Below are 20,979 nucleotides of genomic sequence, written 5' to 3'. Positions count from 1 at the left end.
CCCCACTGTGTCAGAAAAGTCACTGCATGAACAAGCTAAGATGCAATTATCACAGAATAACAACTGTGAGTAAGTGTGGAAGAAACATTTAATAAAATTCAATACCCACTTATTCTTCAGTCTTGCTAGATTTCTCATGTTTTTTTTTTATTCTTGTTGAATCTTCTTCCTCTGTTCTCTCTACAGCTGAATAATTCTGTTTTCAGCTATGTCAACATTTACTTTGAAATTTTTTAATTTTAGCTTTTGTAGTCTTCGCTTCTAAACTTACATCTGGTTGTTTCCCACATCTTCTGGCTCTCTGGGAAACTACTGACCTTGTCTTTGATGTCTTTATATTCAGTAAACAACATTCCACATCCTCTAGCTGGCAAGTATCAGTACCCAGGTCTCCTGTGCGTCTCTTTTTATTGTCTATAATCTTTGCTCATTTTCATTTATTTACTTTGTTTCCCTGCATACCTAGCTATTTTGTATAATGAGTTACTTATTTTCAAAAAACTGCTTTTCAAAATAATTTGACAGCTTTGACGGTGTTGTGTTTCTCCAGAGACTTTTCATGTTTGTTACTGTCAAGCATCTTTTCCTAGTGTTCCACAATTCGGAAGATTTTCCCAGCATATCAAATGCTGTCTTCATCAGGACAGTTGATCCAAATGACCTCACCTGACATTTCCAAAAGCAAGAGTAGCCTGCACTTCTGAAGAGCGACACCACGTGAGGGAAATTGCCCCACTGTCTTCCTGCAGACGCCACTCCCAGCACTAGAGAATCGGGTCTCTGAAAGCCTGTGGCTACTTTTAGAATAAAATTTCTGGAGACTGGCTATCTGTGGAGTGATCTAACAATAAGGTTAGATAGGAGGGGAGAAGATGGTATGGCCATACTCACCACAGGTTTTTTACTCTTAAAAAATGCACAGAAAGTGCAGTTTTGGGGGAAAATGATGAATTTTCTCATGAGTTTGGTGGCAAATCACTCACTGAAGTGTTACCAAACGAACTCTCCCTTTCCATATTTATACGTATTTCTCCAACAAATACTTTTCTACCCAAGCAGCTCACAACTTCTTCTCTCCTGGCTGAGGTGATGTGAAAGCAAGAACCATGGTCTAGTTGCTGTCCACTTGCTCAAGGTGACCGCTAACTATCCGCTCATTCTCCTACAGTTTCAACAAAACGCTCATCATCTCTTCATTCTGGTCCAACTAACATATCAGTGGAAACTCTGCCACTGATAGTTTTCATGGAGGCAAATCCTCCAAACTCTAAAAAGAAATCATATAATAAAAAAATCGTACATATTTTCAGATTGGGAAGATGGCTCAGTGGAAATGGAATTTGAAGGCTGAGGAGTATGGTTTTTCAGTTGACCTACACCAATAAGAATAAAATCAAGTGTATACAAGCTCAGAACCTCAGCTGCCTGCTGAGGAATTTAAAAGCTTAGGAAGATTCCAGAGTCTCTATAGCATATTACCCATGATTCCATGGCTCATAAAAATCACCAGATACACAAAGAAATGGGAAAATGGGATATGCATCCAACACAAAATGAGACTCTCTAGATGCTAGAATCAGCAGACGCCTATTTTTAAACAGTTGTTATATACATGCACTTGAACACACACATGCATACACATACACACACACAGGAAAACACAGCTAGTCAAATAAGTATATTGTATTAAAGAGGGAAGAGAGGCATGCCATAGGTGGTTGGGAACTATATTAACGGGAACCAAATTAAAACTCTGCAATTAAAAAGCAACTGAGCTGAAGACTAGAAGAAAAAATATCATTCAATAAGATCAATGAAGATAGAAACAGCAGAAGAAGAAAAGAATAAAACAAAAACAAGTGAATTAGAAAGATAAAAGAAGTTATCCAGCCGGGCAGTGGTGGTGCACACCTTTAATGCCAGCACTCAGGAGGCAGAGGCAGGCGGAGCTCTGTGAGTTCAAGGCCAGCCTGGTCTATAAGAGCTAGTTGCAGGACAGGCTCCACAAAGCTATGAGAAACCCTGTCTTGAAAAAGAAAAAAAAGAAAGAAAAAAGAAAGAGAGGAATCATCTAATCTGTAGAATGCAGACCAAAAAAGAAGTGGGAAAAATGAACGAATAAGGACAAACAGAATGATCTGTGATGACTAAACATGTGTGTACGTGGGGTTCTGAAATAAGAGTGTGAGGAGAGCAGAAAGCAGTGTCTGAAGACGTAGCACCCACTTAAACAGCAGGAGACCCAGAAACGGCAGGTAAACAGGCACATAGAAGTCTGTGTTTCAGTTTTTTCTCTAATTTACTTAAGCCATCTGATTGTTTACTGAGAAACAGTAACATAGGGTATGATTATAAAATATGTATACCAACAGAAGAAGACTGCAATGAAATTGTGCAATCATAAAATTGTATGATACTGCACTTGTACCTCTATATGTAAGATCTGCCAGTTTTATGGACTATTATCTGCCCTCCAGAAAAGCTGTCACCGTCTGGATCTTGACCACATGCATTATAGGTGTGGTCTCCAGGATGGCATTATTGAGAGGTGACAGAAACTTCAGAGGTGGGGCCTAGTGCAAGTCTTGGTCACTAGAGGTGTGTGTGTCACTTTGAGGGGAGAGCACCTGCACCAATTAATCACAGATGAGATTCTCTGAAACCATGAGCTGAAACGAGCCCCTCCTCATAATTTCCTTCTTCAGCTTCTGTTGCAGCAACAGAAAGCTGACTGATGTGAGTGTTATTTTAGAATGCAAGCATAGAAAGCCTGCCTTTCGTAACTAACCAACTTGGAACCCAATGCAAATAGATAGGAAGCTGAGGTCATAGGAATGCAGACAACCAATAGTTGTTGCTGTAGGAAATCCTACAGCCAGTAGCCTTTACATTACCTGTCCACTGGGGCGTGGCCTCTTATACTATTTATGTCCTCATTTGTTACATGGTTGTTTATTGTATAATATTCTAATATGAAGGCTTTGTCTTTAAATTATATAGGCATTAAGAATTATAGATCAATAGTCATCTATGTTTGTTATACTTATATTTAGACTAATCTGGTTCTTTAGATATATAAAGACTGTATTCTGCATATATAGGTAATCTTCAACCACTTCAAAAAGTTGTAGAATATGGTATTTAAATAACTTAGGGTTCTGTTGAAGTGAGACATGATTGCTCCTGAGAGAATGTTGGGCACTGAAGACACTCCACTCGGAGTTTGTTTCCTTCTTGGAAAAACTGGCCTTTGGGCAAGAAACTGTCCATGCCTCAACCACTGACAAGGTACATGGTATCCGGAAATGGATAAGCAGGACACAAGGAAAAAGACTGTCAAATCTTACCATACAGGGTAAGATGGTTTTGAAAAATTTGAAAATGGTCTGTCAGTTAATCTAGGCCTTAGCCAAAGTTGGATGCTTCAATGTTGCAAATGAAACTTTGGGTGATTGCCCAGGTAACCAGTTGTCTCTGTCATTTGCTGCACATTTTGGAAGTTGCTTGATTGCACCTCCTACTTACTCAAGTAATATTATTTCCCTTCTCGGATCTTCAATGGGGTTGAAGACTAGATAGTTGTAGTTACTTTCCTCTCATGACTTGGCCAAGTTATTATATAAGACTTAAACTCATTAGGATAGGATAATTATTGAATATATTTGTTCTTACTGTATATAATTTTGCATTAGGTTTAGAACTCTCTTATTTAAACAAAAGGGGGAGGTGCTGTAGGAAATCCTATAGCCAGTATCCTTTACGTTACCTACCCACTTGGGTGTGGCCTCTTATACTATTTATGCTGAAGTAAAGTGCACGTCTGACCTCTTTTCCAGCTGTAGGATTTGGTTGCTGTTCTCTGTTCTAACAGAGGATTCTGATTTGTGAGTCTACCCCTAAATAAATAACCATCTATTATTCTCAATTCTGAGCTAATATGGGATTTCTTTTAAGCATCCTTCTTCAAGTTGTAGTATGCTTCCAATGTATAGAATGCAACCCTAAATTTCTAGCCAGCATCCACTTATTGAATCCTCAAAATTTCCATAAGACAGATGCAATTTTAGCCCCCATCTTATGGACTAAGGAACTGGGGTATATGGCCAGCCCATGAGGATTCTGGGAATGTGGTCCTCAGCAGTGTTGCTGCTGTCATTTAACTAGAGACTGTAGGAGTCAGCAAGTGGAAGTAAGCACAAGAAAGGCATGGAGCTCATGGTCGGCACAGTGACCACTCACCAGGATCCTGAATCTGTTTTCATTTTATTCCTTTCCAGCACTTAGTATGGGTCACTTCACGTCTAAGCGGACTTTATTGCTACCATTAGTTCTAATTAAGTGCTAGTCACCTTGCTATTGGCTGCTTTTGCATGGTCGAGATTTCCAAAAAAGGCCAGGCACAGAAATGCATGTTGACTTCTCACGTGGCATACTTCTCACCACTGATCATGTCTGTTGACTTAGCATGTGCTACACACACACACACACACACACACATACACACACACACACACCAACACCAACTGTCTGACCACTACTATCTCAGGAGTAAACGACTTGCCAACGACTACCAAAATTCTAAAATTAGTATCTCAAAAAGAATTCCTAGACCACTGTTATTCTCTATTTTCAAAATACAGAATGACAATACTCAGGATATAATGTTAGAACAGTTTAACCCTCTCATTTCACAGCTAAGAAAGCTGAAGTCTCCTGGAGGAATGAAAGTCAAGCAGCTGGCTCCATGCAGGCATAAATCCATGCTTGCTCACCTGCAGGCCAACTTCACCACTGAATCCTGAGGTGGCAATAGAGCCATGTCTCATTATCCCTTGTAGCCCAAGGAATTCACGACTTCTTGAAAGGCAAGCTCGGCTATCAGCTCCCTCATTCTCCCCAGCTAGTCCTCTCTGTGGGGCAATCCAGCACATCTATCCGGACTGCATTCTTTAGTGCCCACCTTCCTGCATTCCTGAGGGTGAAGTGTGGCAGGCTGTCCTTTCTGCGTATAAATCAGGGGTGATATCCCTGCCTCCTGGACCACTGGGCCGGCTAATCACCCAATCAAGCTCCTGGAGTCAAAGGTTCACCTTGAGGCTGTCCACTGCCTCAATGGGCTACCTCTTGCTGACCTCCTGCTTGTGTTCCTTTTAGTTACTGGGTGAGGACTGCACTCCACAGTACATTTAACTTTGCTGTTGGTGGCATGTATTCTTTGTCACTGATATTTTTCTTTTACCCTGCTCTCCCCAGTAATGTGATTCCTCCAGTTTAGGCAATACTGCTATTCATTTTTCTTAAAACTCCATGGCAGCAGAAACGAGAAAGCATGAGTTGCTCACTGAATGAATTCACTGACTTCATGACCTCGGGGTCATTTTCTCTTACGACTGCTGTGGCTTGTCCAGGAATGGACCGAAAAGACTTTATTGCTGGAGGGGAACAGGGCTCTATCAGGAAAAGGTTTGTTATAATTTGTGGTGTGCATATTATTAATCACAATTTATATACAGAGAAACTGGGGCAAAGCAGGAAACAGACAAATGTAGGCAGCAGACCCAGGCCTCCTGGACCACTGGGCCGGCTAATCACCTAATCAAGCTCCTGGAGTCAAAGGTTCACCTTGAGGTTGTCCACTGCCCCAATGGGCCTCGTCCTGCTACCTGTGACCTGGACTTGTGCCACAGACTACCTGGAAGGAGAAAGATGAGCTGCTTAGCAGAGAAAAGAGCAGGGCACAAGAAAGCACTGTTTGCAGTTGGGGTTGGAGAAAAAGTGGCTATCACTTCTTCCTTGCAGCCATGCTTCTGCTCTGACGCTGGCAGGCAAGCCACACCAGCAACAGGAACTTCATGAAGCTCCTTGAAACAAAGCAGGCCAGGGGATGTGCACAGGAGCTTGTCTGGAAGCCACCTCTGTGGAGTATGGGAAAATCATGCTGTTCACAGAAACCCTCCAGAGTACCTTGAGGACAACAGTCCTGGGCTGCCACTTGCCATGGGGTAGACAGGTACAGAATAGAGAGAATAGTGTGCTGTGTCTGCATGCATGCTTGCATAAATGTGTGTTGGCCCAGTGTATGCCACAGATGCCACAAAATTAGGGGCCCATCATGTTCCCTGGCAGAGTCTTGTGGGAAGCATAAGAATCTGAGTCCTGTTTGCTGCTACCAAATAGCTTTATCATATTGGGAGCTTTGGAATTTGCTGGCCGAAGCATCCCCATTTTGATAGTGGTCAAGTAGATAGCCATGGTTGCTTCCCAGCCACACATTCTGACTCAGGAAGAGGGGCAGAAGGTTAAGGATTATGATAAGATGTGGTTACTCTGCCTGCTTACTGGGACAAAGGAGCAGAGGTGGCAGACTGGGCTATGTTGCAAAGTTGATTCTGAGGAGAGGACAGGGGGCCTGGTAGTCTCAGAAGTAAAATGCAGGAAGGCCAGTGGGTGATACCCATGTCCTCAATATAGCTCTGTAAGAGAAACTTCATGTTGATAAGGTGTGTGCGGCAGTCTTTTAGAAGTACTGGTGAAAAAGCAGAGGAAGCAAGGCAGGAAGAAAAAGGAAAAGATAGGAGACAAGAACAGCAAGCAAGAAGCAGCACACTCAGCAAGGAGCAGGAGTGTGGACAGGTTCAGAGGCTGAGTGCGGAAGGAAGACACAGATACAGGGCCAGCTCATGTCCTGCAAGATGGAGGAGCAGAGCTGAGTCTGCCAGGCTGGGGGTCAGTGAGGGCTGATGGAGTCCCATCATCTGCTCTGCTCACTACCTGTACTCTAACGCACTGCCTGCCGCCACCCAAGGGATTATGTAATGTTCACCAGAATTAAAGGGCCAGAGGCAGTTATAGGCAGTCAGAAATGCCAGGGATGCGGATGAAGCATTGCGGCTGAGCCTCTGCTCTGACACGGATCTCTTTTCCGAGACTCAGCTTCCTTTAAAAGTTGCCAATGAAAGGTCCACACTCCCTAGTTTCATTTCTGTTGTGGTGACAGAACACCCCAACCAAAACAAACTCAGAGGGACAGGGTGTGCTTGTCTTATAGCTCCAAGTTACAGGTTATCACTTCAGGGAAGTCAAGGAAAAAACACCAGGAAGCTAGCCACATTACATTCAAGAGCCTAGAGGATGAATGCATCCACAGTGTTCAGTTTGCTCCCTATACTTATACAGTCCAAGATCCCTTGCCTGGGGAATGGTGCCACCCACAGTGGGCAGGTCTTCTCATATCAGCTAATCAAGACAATCTCTGCAGGCAAAGCCACAGGCCAACCTGATCTAGACAATCCCTCATTCAGACTCTTCTCAGGGATTCTAGGTCGTGCTTAATTGACAGTTAAATCTAGCCATCACAGCCAAGTTACATGATTTGGGGATGCTAGGCAGACTTGAACTTGCCATGTCTGGAATCAAGATGCATTCCCTAAACACTAGGAGGCACCACACACAAACATGCATGTATGCACACATGCACCCCACTCACGGTTGCTAGGACCTATGAAGTCTGAGCCTTCCTTCTCTCTACCAGAAAGTAAGTGCCCTTGAGTCTAGAAAACTCTGCCTGGGAGCAATGGCTGTAGCTTGAATCATGACTGTTCTTGACCATGAAGAGCACTGGCTCCCTCGTCAGTATGGCCACCCTATGGTTGCTGATTCCAGGAGGCGAAACCAAGAAGTGAAGAGGAACAGACTGAGGTGGGCACTAGGAACCATAGTCACAGACAGCTGCATAAGTGTGCCTCACCTTAGGAACTGGGCACACAGAAACATAAAGTCCTTTTTATTTTTTTAAATTTATTTTTAACATTTTTCATTTATTTTACATACTGACCACTCCTACCTCTTTGCAATAAACTACAAGACTCATAGTCTCTAGTGTGTCCCATTGCCTGGTGTTGTGGCTTGCTGTAGGATGGTCATTCTGTACACTGTGAATATATATTCCTCTCATTGGTTAATAATAAAAGCTGTTTGAGCAATAGCCAGGCAGGATATGGTTAGGCAAAAAAATCAAATTGAGAACTCAGATGTGGAGGGGTGGGGTGAGGAGATGCCAGCCAGATGTGGAGAGGGCAAGATGGGCATACAGTACTGCGAAAAGGTACCTCCACATGGCAGAGCGTAAATAAGAAATATGGGTCAACTTAAAATGTAAGAACTAGTTAATAATAAGCCTGAGCTAATGGTCAAGCATTTATAGGTCACATTAAGCCTCTGTATGGTAATTTGGGAAGCAGCTGCTGGGTATTTGGGACCACGGCTCTGAGACAGGAAACTTCCACCAGCAGTGACTGATGGGGAGAGAGCACAGCTGGTGTCCCTCTTGAATGGAGACAGCCCTTAATTCCTTTTTCCATCAGAGCAAGGGTGCTCCAGGTTTTTATCAAAGGCCTCATGAGCCTAAAAGATGACTTCATACTTCCATCTGCTGCCTCACTTGCTTTAGTCCACTCTTGGAAGGCCATATCCAGAAGGACACATGAGGAATATATGGAAAGGGGCTTACTTATTGTCCCACAAGCGAGCATACCCAGTGCATAGACACTGTAAATTTTGGATCACAGTTCTCAGTGTTCATTGTTCACAATTATTGTGTCATGCTTCTTGCTATGAGTAGCTTATCCTTTGGCTCATCTGGGAAGGAGTGGAGACCTCACAAGGAAAGGGACTTTATTATGAAAAGTCTATAAAGCAAAGCAACCACAACTTTCAATAACATGGCATTTCACTGCCATTGGGAGTTTGTCTGTTTTTTTTTTTTTCTATAATCAGCTCTTAAATTCCTCCTGTGTACATCTCCAGGACCACATTGTCCTTTCTTTTTGTAATATTCTTCCTTGTTTGTCCATTGAAATCTATTTCAAGTTCTACCTCCTTCAGGCAGACTTTCTGATCCTCAGTCCCCACCGCTGGATCCCGAAGCTTACTCATCATGGCACTCTGTACTCCTTACCTAAAACATTTTTTGGAATCTCTAGTTTTTATTTTACATACCATTTTTATGAGTATTTTTTCCTACTACAAAGCCTTTGAGAGCATACTTAGCATAGATTCACGCCTGTCTCTTGACCAGCGACTTCTCCCATACAGAAAGGTCTGGAAGAGGCTGTTGATGACTCACAAGCCTTTTTTCTCACAGTCATCCTTCTCCATGCAGGATCTTCCATCAAGATTCCAGTGACATTTAGTAAATATATTTAAAAAAATAGCAGCAACTTTTGGGGCCCCTCATCCACGGAGTTTAGAGTTACAAGTTTCAAAAACCATAGAATTTTCCTTTTTTTCTAAGAAACTTGCACCAGAGACACACATATCTATGACTATAGGTTGCACAACAGTCATGAAGAGCTGGTGCAAGAGAAGAGTTCAGACTCTGGACTGGGAAATGCAGCACACACACATGGGTCTCGAAGCATTAGTAGCATCTGAGGAGCTAGGCAGTCTTAGCCGCCATGCAGAATGGCACTCGGCATGAGGGTTTGAGATGATGCCACACTTTCTACAACACCCATCTACCACTGTCGGTGCTAAAAATATGGCTGTGAACAAGGATATTGTAAACTGTGACCCTGGCCAGAATGGATGACAAATGAACAAAAACATAATTAGTGTAAGTGACAAGTGATGTGGAGACAATTAGAACAGTAATTTGGTCTGGGACACAGCAAGTAAAGAGAATGCCTGACACAGAGTGGCAGTGACAAGCTAGAAGACTATCAGCGTAGACTAGAGAAGGAGAGTAGGCAGGTGAGGGGGTGGCCTGGTCAAGACCACAGCGGGAAGGAGCAGTGACACCTGCCTTGGCAGAGAGCCAGAGTTCTCCAGGATGGGGAGAGCGCTGATGAAATCCACAGTTGGGGAAGGGCAGAGGGGAGGAGGGGCCACAGAGGAGGAATGTGAGACAGCACAGAGGGGACTCCAGCTTCCACTATGGGTGGCTTAGGGGCTTTAGAGCTCCTCATGGGGCAAGGACAAGGCAGGACTTGGATATCAAGAGGGCCATGTTGTCTTTGCATTCAGTTTAGGCTGGGTGTGACGGCTAATCTTGGCTGTCCATTCTACTATAGCTGGAATTAACTAAAACTCAAGAAGCTGGGCACAGCTGAAGGACATTCTCCTTGGTTGTATTATCTGATGTGGAAGACCCTCTCTGATGTGGATCCTTGGCCTTTCTATCAGGAGACAGACACTGGTGTACTATGTGGACCACAGGCTGAAAATGACACTAATAAATCCCCTTTTAATATGAACACACACACACACACACACACACACACACACCCTAACTGATGCATTTTGATTAGGAATATAGGTAGAGGCAGAGAATTCTGTCCATATGAGAGATGGTGGTGGCAGAAAAGGAAGAGAATGTGAAGACAGCAAGAAACGTTCTTCACATATTTTGAAAGTAAAGTTGAGAGATTCCTCTATTGGATTTAATGCAAAGGATGAAAAGACAAAACAAACAAACAAACAAAACTAGAAGTAAGTCAGGTGTTTGGCTCAAAATAAAAAGCTGGAAAGTATGTCAGCATCTACTAAGGTGGGAAAGGATCTGGGAGCTGGAGAGTGGGTTGGGGCGTGGTCAGTTATGACGCTCACTGCGATCTGATGAGAAGAGAGGAGCTGCAATCCAGTGTGTGACTCCAGCGCTCTCAAGTCTAGAGGCTAAGAATGTGACATTCGATCCTGTGAGTCTGGATGATGCAGGACAACTGGGAAATGAGTGCAGATGGAGAAGAGGCACAAAGACCGCATCAGGAGCACCCCAGGGCCCCAAGGGTGGAGAATGAGGAACCACAAAGAACTGCAAGAAGGAAGAGCAAGGGATGCAAGGGCAAGGCTAGGAGTGAATAGTGTCTCAGATGCCAAGTGATGAGAGGTTAAAGGCCAGCTCTGCAGAATTAACCCGAGAGATAAAGGTCAATGGGCCAGACAAGAGGCCACTGGAATCACTACTGTAGCGGTACGGCAGGGAAGGAGAAAGCCTGGATGAGTGAGTGTAGCAAAGAAGGGAGGATAGAAGTGGTGACGACATGGAGATACGACTCCAATCAGGAGCGTGCTGACTAGCTTATGTCAACTTGATGCAAGCTAGTTATCTGAAAGGAGGGAACACAGCTGAGAAAATGCCTCCATCTGATCCAGCTGTAGGGCATTTTCCTAATGAGTGATTGGTGGAGGAGTGCCCAGCCCATTATGGTTGGAGCTGGCCTGGGTTGGCCCTGGGTTCTGTAAAAAAGCAGCCTGAGTAAGCCAGTAAGCAGCATCCCTTTGTGGCCTCTGCATAAGCTCCTATCTCCAGGTTCCTGACCTGTTTGAGTTCCTTCGATGATAAATGGCAATATGGAAGTGTAAGCCAAACAATCCCTTTCCTCCCCAGCTTCATTTTGGTCATAGTGTTTCATTGCAGAAATAGAAACACTAAGACAAAGAGTTTTGCTAAAGGCTGCGAGAAAAGGGGGTGGTATTAAATCACAGTGCACTTGGTCACTGTGACCTCATACTTCACTGTTTCAAATGCTGAACAGAAACTAAGACAGCACAAAAGGTTAAGCCAAGCCCTTTCCTGAAGCTCAGAGAAAACCCATTCTCGGTGTATTTGTGATTTTCACCAAATCAGCAGCAGCTTGAAATCTCTGAAGAGGACTCACAATGCAGAAGGCCTACCACACGCTTCTGTCCAATTATCTTGGAGGTTAGCTATATGAGCTGCGCTGGCCAATGGAATGTGAGCAAGCACACCTTGGGACTGTTCCTGTGCCAACTCCAGCTCATCTTCTCCAATCATCTGCTTCTGCCATGAAGACAGCACAGCGGATGCTGATGTGGCTGAGGCTCCAGACTTGGACACCACATAGAGTCTTGTTTATCCCATCCAGCAGGCTGCAGCTAATCCTCTCCATCATGAACTGTGAACCAGACACACTGTGTCTGCTCACAGGTTATATGGCATTTGGGAATCATCTGTTCTTGAAGCAAAGGCTGAGTGGAGTGCTCTTGCCCTGCGCTGCCCCAGTCCTCCACGGAAATAAGCCCTGACAGCCCTCACAATGTGGGAAGGTCCCAAGCCCCCATGGAAAATATAACAGGGTGAGAGTCAGCCTGTCTATGGTAACTTTGGGGTAGAAGTCTAGGGTTTGCTCACAGTCCCTGCCTCTCACACACTGGTTGTACTACCATAAGCTCCTTTAATGTCATGTTGACAGTCACCCCTGCCTCCCATTTTGCTCCCCAATGCCACTTTATGGAGTGATGGAAGAATAATTAAGAACAACCAAGTCATCAAGTATGACAAATGTGGAGCTTGATGTTGGCCATCATATAAACCATAAGTAGTGTGACATGGTTGAGGTGGAGTAGCCAATGGCAGTTTTAACTGTGCGTGTGAGGCTTGGCACCACGTTACTTTTCAGTCTGAGATGCTCTATAATGTCTGCTCCTGTTGTATAAGAAAGCAGATTGAGCAAGCCAAGATCAACAAGCCAGTAAGCAGTATTCTCTGTGGCTTCTGCTTCAGTTCCTGCCCCCAGAGTTCCTGCCCTGACTTCCGTCAGTGACAGAGTGTGATCTGTGAGTTGTGAGCTGAAATAAACCCTTCCATCCACAAGTCGCTTTGATCATGGTGTTTATCCATAGCAATAGGAGCCCTAACCAAGGCACCAGCTCCTGTTTTCAGTACTCACCAAGCTCCCCACCTGGGCTAGACAGAAGATGAACAGAAATCAGGGAGAATAAAGGGCACAACGCTGGCCTTCAGGGAGCCTTACTGCAGTTGAAAAGACAGGAGATCCATGCAAACATGGAAGACAACCAAGAACGATAGCCTTAATTCTTTAAACGTGGTGTGGTATGGCAGAAAGGGCAGATGGGAAACCAGGTCTAGCCCAGACTCTGTTGCTAGTTAATTAAGACCCTCCCCCAATTCTACACACCCGCTAGGCAGCTTCCTGGGGCTTTACGACTCTAAGACTCCTTCAAGCAATAAGAATGCCCTCAGGTGCTAAGCACAGGGCTATTCTCAAAGGATGTCTGTTTTCCTGCCTCTGGCCATGTGACTACATAAGTCACATGCTTACTGATCCAAGACATTCAATTTCAGCCAACAAGCCCAGACTTCTTCCCAGATTCCCAGACTGTAGAGGATGAGGGAGAAAAACCCTATAGACTCTATAGTATATGATTGCTTCCTTCCTCAGGAGCAGGTTGCTCATGGTTTGCTGCAGTCAAGAGGTACCTGAAGCTCCCGAGCTCAGAGCCTCTACACAGGGAGAGAGGGAGTGTGTGTGGCTGATATCATGAAGGGCAGCAAGTCTCCCCATACACAGTTCTGAGAGCTTGGTCCCTCTCCCTGGCAGAAACCTATTTTCTGGGTGGCAGGTATCATGTCTCTGTGTGCAGCTGAGGATGCCTCATGCGTGTGCAGAGAGGAAATGGCAGGAGACCAAGCTTTCAGAATGTCCAGTGATGCATTCTTGACATTCTTTGGGGGAAATACAGAGAACAGAATTAATCTCATGAGCTAAGGTAGACGAGGGGTTAGCCTTCTGTGGCCCAGGCTCCTCTGCTGTAAATGTGTTCATTCCGACGTTGGCACGCAAGACGCACATAGCCAGAGGGGCCCTTTCTCTACCTATCCTAGGCTGTCTTCCTTCGGCTGTGTGACTCCTGAAAATATTCCTGGGTTTCTGCAGAAGCTGGGCCCCATGTGCTTGGTGCATTTGCGCCAGGACTTCAACTTTAAATCAGAGACTTGTCTATAAAAAACTTTCCATTCGGACAGGGAACCCTGATTGCTCTTTGGGCTGACGAGGGAGGGAGACTTGATCGGGGGAGGGGGAGGGAAATGGGAGGCGGTGGCGGGGAAGAGGCAGAAATCTTTAAGAAATCAATAAATCAATCAATAAATAAATTAATTAAAAAATTTAATAAAAAATTTTAAAAAAAACCTTTCCATTCGTAGAAACCAGCACTTCGCAAAGTGCGCTCCCGGTGTTCCAGCAAAGAAAAAAAAAACAGTTATGAGAACACTACGGAGAGGAACGGGGCTTTACTTACTTGGGACTCCAGACACCAGCCGCAGGGGACGAAGCACGCGGAAAGCCCTCAGCGCCTTCACATCGAATCCAGCTCCTTTCCCTCCTAGCGCATTGGCCCCATCGGCTTTGGTGGCTTGTTCTAAAATTGCACTAAAAAGCCTAGAAGAGAGAGGGGAGAGGAGCCATCAGGACCCCAGCTGGTCGCTCAGCTGGGCTCCAGTCCAAGAACCCAGCCCAGATTGTTGCAGTCTGTCACAGGTGTGGCCACTGGAGGCTCACGAAAGGCTACAAGTTGATATTCCATCAGCGGGTGTATCACACACACGGGGAGGGGACGCTTCCCACAGAGAGTGCTGAGTGGGTGAGGGGCAGCTCTTTGCTGTCAGTGTGTGGGCATACTTGATCTGGGTGAGCTAGGGTCCTGGCACAGCTGCCCAGGCACAGGGACAACGTAGGAAGTCTAATCCTCTCTTTTGGGTGCTGTCATCACTTGCTGTGGACTCCAGCTTCCCTGCCATGAGAGCTAGGAGTCACATGCTCTGTGCCTACTCCTCCAACCTGATGACCACGCTGGACCCATGTACTCCCCGCCTGCTCTTCTATCCTGATGGTCACCTGGGTGTGATTTGTTCCAGGGAACAATAACAAAAAACATCGAAATCCACCTCACTCGTTCACGTAGCTGCCACCAAGGAGCCACATGTTGAACAAATGAATAAATGGCTGAGGTGTCGGTGGGAGAGCTTCAAGAAGGACCCACCAGCCTGTGCACACACAACACTAAAACACACAGACGTCTGCTCTCTAACGATGTCTCTGAGATTGCACATCTCCAACAAACACAAGCACCTACTGTTGCAGGCACTGTATTAGATGCTTAGGTGGGAGCAGAAGGGAGCAGTCCAGCTCTGAGCTTCAGTAAACCAGACCTCGTAGTGTGTGATACTTGGAAAGAGAAGGGGTCCGTAGTGGCACAGGTAAGAGACGAACCTTTGAACAGGGGACAGCTCAGAAAGAACCCTGCTCTGGTGATATTTTAGAAGAGAATGAGTGTGTGGCCTCTGCTGCTGTTTGGGGATCACCGCAGGCAGAGAAGTGGTTGGAACAGTGATTCTGAGAGATGCAAGGTGAGATGTTAGGGGCCAACAAACTGCCAGAACAACTGGGAGAGAGAAAATGGGAGGAAGGTGAAGCTGGAAACCTGGGCAGGAAAGGGACTCAGTCTGAGTGAGGTCTAACTAAGTCCAATGGTGCCGGCAGTGGGCAGTCAAGGGCAGGCCGGAGAAGGCTGCTGCAGTGGCCCAGGGGGAGAGGCTGGGGCTCAGGCCAGGTGATAACTGGGAGCTGGTGAGATCAGATGCTGGATTTATTTTCAAGATGGAGCTAGTAGGACTGGTACTGGACTAGTTGGGAAGTGTGGGGTGACAAGCATGAGATGTGACTCCATCAGCCTGGGCTGGAGCCAGAGGAAGGACAAATGGGGCGGTACAGGCACCCACATGCTACTGCCACCTTCTCCAAGCCCGGGCTGACTGCGGTGTGTCTGATGGTTTTCCGAGCTGCTATCACGTGTCTGGAGGTCAGAAGAAGGTCTAGGATAGAGACAAAACTGCCTTCTGTATAGGGTGTATGAGGGTTGGACAGCCTGAGGTGTGGTTGGAAGTCGGAGTGAGAAAACTGGACCATAGGGTCCTCCCACACTGTGGAGGCAATCGGAGAACAAATCAGAAGAGACTGATGAGGAGCGGTTTGTGGGCAGCAGACTTGGTACTCTATGGAGACTGTGAAAAGCGAGATGGCCATGGTCAACTGTCCAAAGCTGAAGACTCTTGTGGGAAACTAACCACTTCATTTAGCACAAGCAAGGCCCCTGAGACCTAGAAAATACCCGATGTGGGGGGCAATGGAGGAAGGCCTAGTAGAGAGGCCCAGGAGAGAGTGGCAAAAGCTGGAGCCAGAGAGAATAGCGAGCTTTGCCTGAAAGAAGCACAAAGAAGCCCAAATGTGAGCCAACTGAGCAACCTTTCCAGCTGCCATGCTAATAAAGTATAAGGAGGTGAAGTAACTATGGAGACACGTTTATACAGATCAACACTATAAAAATACAGCATCTCAACATATAGTTAAAAAAGAGGTTATTTGTTATCCTTTGTTTTATATTCAATTTTTGAAACATGTTGTATGTTTTTACGTGTGCTGTACCCTTCAGTTTCAGGTGCTATGACTGCATATGACTCTAGGTTAGCATAGAGCAACTCTCTGGAACTCCCTGCAGAGAAAAACGAAAGTGGGTGTGGTATAGAGTTTGTGTGAGATGGGAGTCATCTGAAGAAAGAGCTGGTGGTGCAGAATGGGGAGGACTCACATCCTTCAGAAGGCAGGAAGGGATGCTTTTGTGGTACCCTGAGGATGCTGGCTTTATATGGGGCAAAGTTCAGTTGAACAGAAGCTAACAAACCTTCTGGTGGAGAGGGAAGAGAAGCCCTGCTGGGGGTCCGCTTTTCTTTCAGAGACCTAGAGAGGTACATTATAAGGTTATGGATGTAGTATAAAGACATAGGAAAGCTCTCTTCTGTTTGCATTTTCCCTTGGGGAAAGTCTTTCCCAGGATACTAGCTGGAAATCTGAAGAGAGGGGCATAGTGGGAGTGTTTGAAGAGGGTAGTAAAGCTACGGAAGAGGGACCCAAGAAAGTGAAGAGGGGGTAGAGCGGGGTTACGAGGAAGGATTGCTGGGTACTAACAAAGGCCAATTTGACACTGCGGTTCTGTATTTCTGTGTTCGGGTACCAATATTTCCATGTAGTTGGACAGGATCTGGGCAGGTGTTTTTCTCCAGGTAAATAAGTCAAGCAAAGTTAAGAGAGAGTGGGCCAAGGGTCCGTGCTAGTGTGGTTATGATGATGGAGAGTGGCCCTAAACTGACTGGAGGGAAAAGGCCAGGAGTGGAGGAGGGAAAGGTACACACAGAAGGTCGCAGGGTGAAGTCATGGTATTTGAGGGAGGAAGCTGCAGAGAGGTAAGGTTAGGAGCAGCATTTGATAGGACACTCTAACTCGAGGAGGGTATTTTATTAGGCAGGACAGAGGAACTAGCTATGGATAGGGAAGGGGCAGTGGAGATGGGATGGGGATCAGGCTCTCGAGTTGAGAAGCGAGAGGCATGATGGCACGTGAGTATTAAGGAGAATGTGAGTGGCCTATGCCTTCTTGGACAAGGAAGAGGGACTCACAGGTAAGTGGAGGGTTGTGACAAGCGGCGGGTACAAAGTCTGATGACAGATGACAAAGGTAGAAACAGAAGCTCCCTCCCACTCCCCCAGCAGAGGAAAGCCTCTGCCCCCAGTGACTATGGAGAGGCAGTGCCGTGAGGAGAGCCTGATAGGGAACGGGGAGATCAGACAGAAAGCTGAGGGTTCAGGGCATGGTGGGTCACTTGCTGGCAAATGAAGTTTAACCGAAAGGCAGTTAGTTCTACATTCCCATTTACACACTGCCAGTCTCCTGGTACAGGCAGGCCCAAGCAATGAGGACAGACACTACATAGCTCTTCTGCTGACAGCTTCCATCTGACCCTTTTGAAATGGTGTCTGTAGACCCCTGGGAGAGGTGGGTGTGTGGGGAGTGGGCGGGTCTCAGCAGAACAGGGGTAAAAAGAAGGGCTTAGCCAGGAGGATACCCGATTAGGGATGGCCCAGAATTCTAGGTGTTTGGTGTCAATGGAGAGAAACGGGGAAAGGCCGTTCCAATCACTGCAGCCAAGTGTGCTGGGTGATGTGTCTATCTACATGAATGAGGATGACGTTAATGAAGAAGCCCGGTATTCGAATTGGGTCCACTATCACAGCCAGTGAGACAGAGGAGTGGATGGGGGCCAGGTGTAGAGGGGAGGCAGGAGGGGTGAGGGAACTGGAAGAGAGGAGGGAGGGGAAACTGTGATTGGAATGTAAAATAAAAAAAAATAAAAGTAGAAAACAGAATCCCAACTCATATACTCATAAAAGGGAAAAGGAAGTTTGGCCACCTCTGGAAGACTCTAAAGTCTCCGAGTTCCTTCCCTCTGCGGGGCACTCTGAGTCTTTGAGTGTGGCGCTCACACGGCCTGAGTCTGGGGCAGAAGCTGCCAGGATGAGGACAGTGGGTCACAAGGGAAGGATCTTTCCACCAAAATCTACAGCTGGGGCCCAAAGAATCAGAGCCCAGTTTGCAAGTCAGTCAAATGATTTTGTTCACAGTGCGTGTGGAAGAAATCAGCAGACCTACCGGAGGGCAGGAGGGTCACAAAAGAGAGAGGATGTCTAAGACTTTCTTCTCCTCAGCCCCGCCCCCTCTGGCTTGGACCGCTTTAGTGAGGTCTGCTTTTAATGGAGGAAGGGCAGAAAATTCAGGCAATTTGTAGGAGGAGCTCTTGGCTAGGAGCACCCCAGTATATCATCTGGATTAGAGGCTGTGCCCCTGATTCCTAAGAGCGTGGTTCCAATGTCCTGCTGGGCTGGGGGCATGACAAATATTTCTACAGCCAGGCCTTAGAGATTTTAAGAGAGGAAGATAACAAGATGCCAGAGAGCCCTGAGTTACAGAGTCATCCTGAAAGGGTGCTGGGGATACAGCAGAAGACTTTGTGGCTGGATAGAATCCCTTGAATGGGGACCTTCTGAAGAGTCCATATTTCTTGGGTTGTGCAGAAGCAGGTGGCTCACAGAGAGGGCTCTGAAGTCTTCTCTACATTCATTCAATCACCCCTTCTTCCCATCAGACCAGAGAGATCACACCACTTTGGGAAGGAAATACCTCTCAGCTCATGCCACCGGCATGGCAATCAGACACACGAAGGACAGTTGGCTATAGTCAGAGTCCCCTGTGATCTGAAGGAGGTCTCAAGAAACCTTCCCAGATGTAGCTTCAGAGAAAGGCACAGGAGGAAAGATTTCCCAAAAGACAGAGAGGCAAAGGAGAATCCACTCAGTACTGTAAAGGGGCTAAAAGGAGGTGTGGCTAGAGAGAAGGGGTAACTCATATCCTCTGGGGGCAGGGGATATTTTCCTAGTTAGAAAGAAAGCTAGGATTTAGACTTGATGTAAGACTCATAGGGTTAATACAGAAATCTAGCTGCTAAATATGGCTTCTTGTGAGATCAATGAGGGATACCCCAAAGACCACAGTAGACTGCAAGCTGAGCAAGTGGTATTTGAAGAATCCCAAGTCTGGATACTTCACATCTCAGCCCAGAGCCCAGGCAGGGAGCCGATATGGGTGGACCCTGTGAAAAATTGGCTGAGTGCTAGCAGTAAGGAGCCACCTTCTAAGGGGTGGAGCAGGGGCCAAAAGGTACTAACAGACAAGCACCAGCCAGTGATGCACTTGCTCCTGTGGCGCGGGCAGGAAAGTGCTGAATCCCACCTCCGAGGCTCCTGTTTGCAGTCCCTCACTAGTCTTGTGTCCACTTCCCATGCTCCAGCTGAGGCTATGAATGGACGGAGCACATCGAATGGCACGACTGTTGTGGAATAATCTTCCTGTACACAGTGAGGATGTATTTGTCTTTGGCAAGGCACCTTCTGATTGGTTTAGTAAATCGCTGAATGGCCAATAGCTAGATAGAAAGAGGTTAGTGAGACTTCTGGGTGGAGAGAGGGTGAGGAAGAGATGAACCTAGGCATGGGAGAGATGTGCACGGAGAGGAAAGAGGAGATGCAAGATGGAAGAAAGGTAAAAAGCCATAAGACAAAATGTAGATTAATATAAATGGGTTAATTTTAAGTTATAAGAGCTAGTGGGACTAGCCTAAACTATAGGCCAAGCTTTCATAATTAATAATAAATTTCCATGTCATTTTTTGCGAGCTCTAAGTCCAAAGAAAAATCTGTCTACACAACACCTTCCATGAGCACGGGAAGAGATGTGTTGTATCTGCCCAAAGCAAATGGTCCCTGCAGGTCACAGAGCCTCCACCATGTTCAGAAAAACTGGCTCCCCACTTGTTTCATGAACTCTCATTGAGAAAGATGCTGAACTTCTAAAAGGTTTAAAGGGCTGTGAGCAAGCCATCTTTGAGACAGTTCCTAAGGTGTGCTAAGGTGTGCTTGGTTCATTCAGATCTTAGTTTCCTCTGTTGGGAGTCAAAGCAGTGAAACCCTTCACAGAAGTGTGTCCTTCCCCAATCTTTAAACCAGATCTAGACTCAGCTAATAACCAATTAGCTCCTCAATTTCTCTTGAGGATACTCAATGTTCATGTGGCAAAAGAGGATCATTCATTGGCCAAGCCATGTGAGACAAACAGGAAAAATATTTTAACCCTTAGGAGCTGTCTGGATGGCCAAGGACAAGGAAGTCACTACGAAGGCCTCCTTGGCTCCTGTGTTATTTTCTGCAGTGACAAACGGTCGGGCGCTCCTCAGAATCATGAGCAATGGGTGCTCTGGGGAAGCCACCAGGATCTGGGTCTCCACAGGGACAGCACAAAGAATTCACCAAAAAGAAGCTCCAGGGATAAGAGCCTCCTGACATCCTGCACTTGGCACTGGAGCCGGCCAGACTCGGGAAAAGTAACGGGCAGAGCGGCTGCCCTGGAAGTGACTGCCAGGCTTCCAATGGCCCAAGCTCAGAGGAGCTGGTGTGTGGTTGCGTGGAAGCTGCTGTAAAGGCAGCTTCATTTTCAAAACGCTCCAGTATGGCTGGAATTCCACCACTGTCTTAATACGGTGTGCTTCCCTCATACTCCCTTAGTATACCGTTAGAAACAGGTATATTAAGGAGAGTCTTTTGAGGAAGTTGCTAACTTCTCAGTTTTTTTTTTTTTTTCAAACTTCTGAAAAAGACAACACTTTTCTCCTGGTCAAGAGGGTAAGCTCTGAAAAAACAAAATATAGAAAGATGGGAGGGGCACTTGGTGTTCATTCTAACACAGGTGGTGATGGTGTCCTTTATTATTGTTTGGG

The 20,979-nt window shown here is 46.1% G+C and overlaps 1 protein-coding gene across 6 annotated transcripts in view; it reads right to left on the bottom strand.

The window, feature by feature from the left end:
* The window catches only part of Cacna1c (calcium voltage-gated channel subunit alpha1 C), a 562,741-nt gene that overhangs the window by 188,102 nt on the left and 353,660 nt on the right, over window positions 1-20,979 (bottom strand). For all 6 annotated transcript variants that reach the window (XM_057773598.1, XM_057773572.1, XM_057773590.1 and 3 more), the window contains exon 5: window positions 14,062-14,201. In XM_057773598.1, coding sequence (XP_057629581.1) covers window positions 14,062-14,201 — 140 coding nt within the window. The remainder of the gene's footprint in view (window positions 1-14,061; window positions 14,202-20,979) is intronic.

This window comes from Chionomys nivalis, chromosome 1, assembly GCF_950005125.1.
Source record: "Chionomys nivalis chromosome 1, mChiNiv1.1, whole genome shotgun sequence".
NCBI classification, from domain to species: domain Eukaryota; kingdom Metazoa; phylum Chordata; class Mammalia; order Rodentia; family Cricetidae; genus Chionomys; species Chionomys nivalis.
Note: the sequence above shows the minus strand (reverse complement) of the source record. Positions and strands in the feature narration are given on the sequence as shown.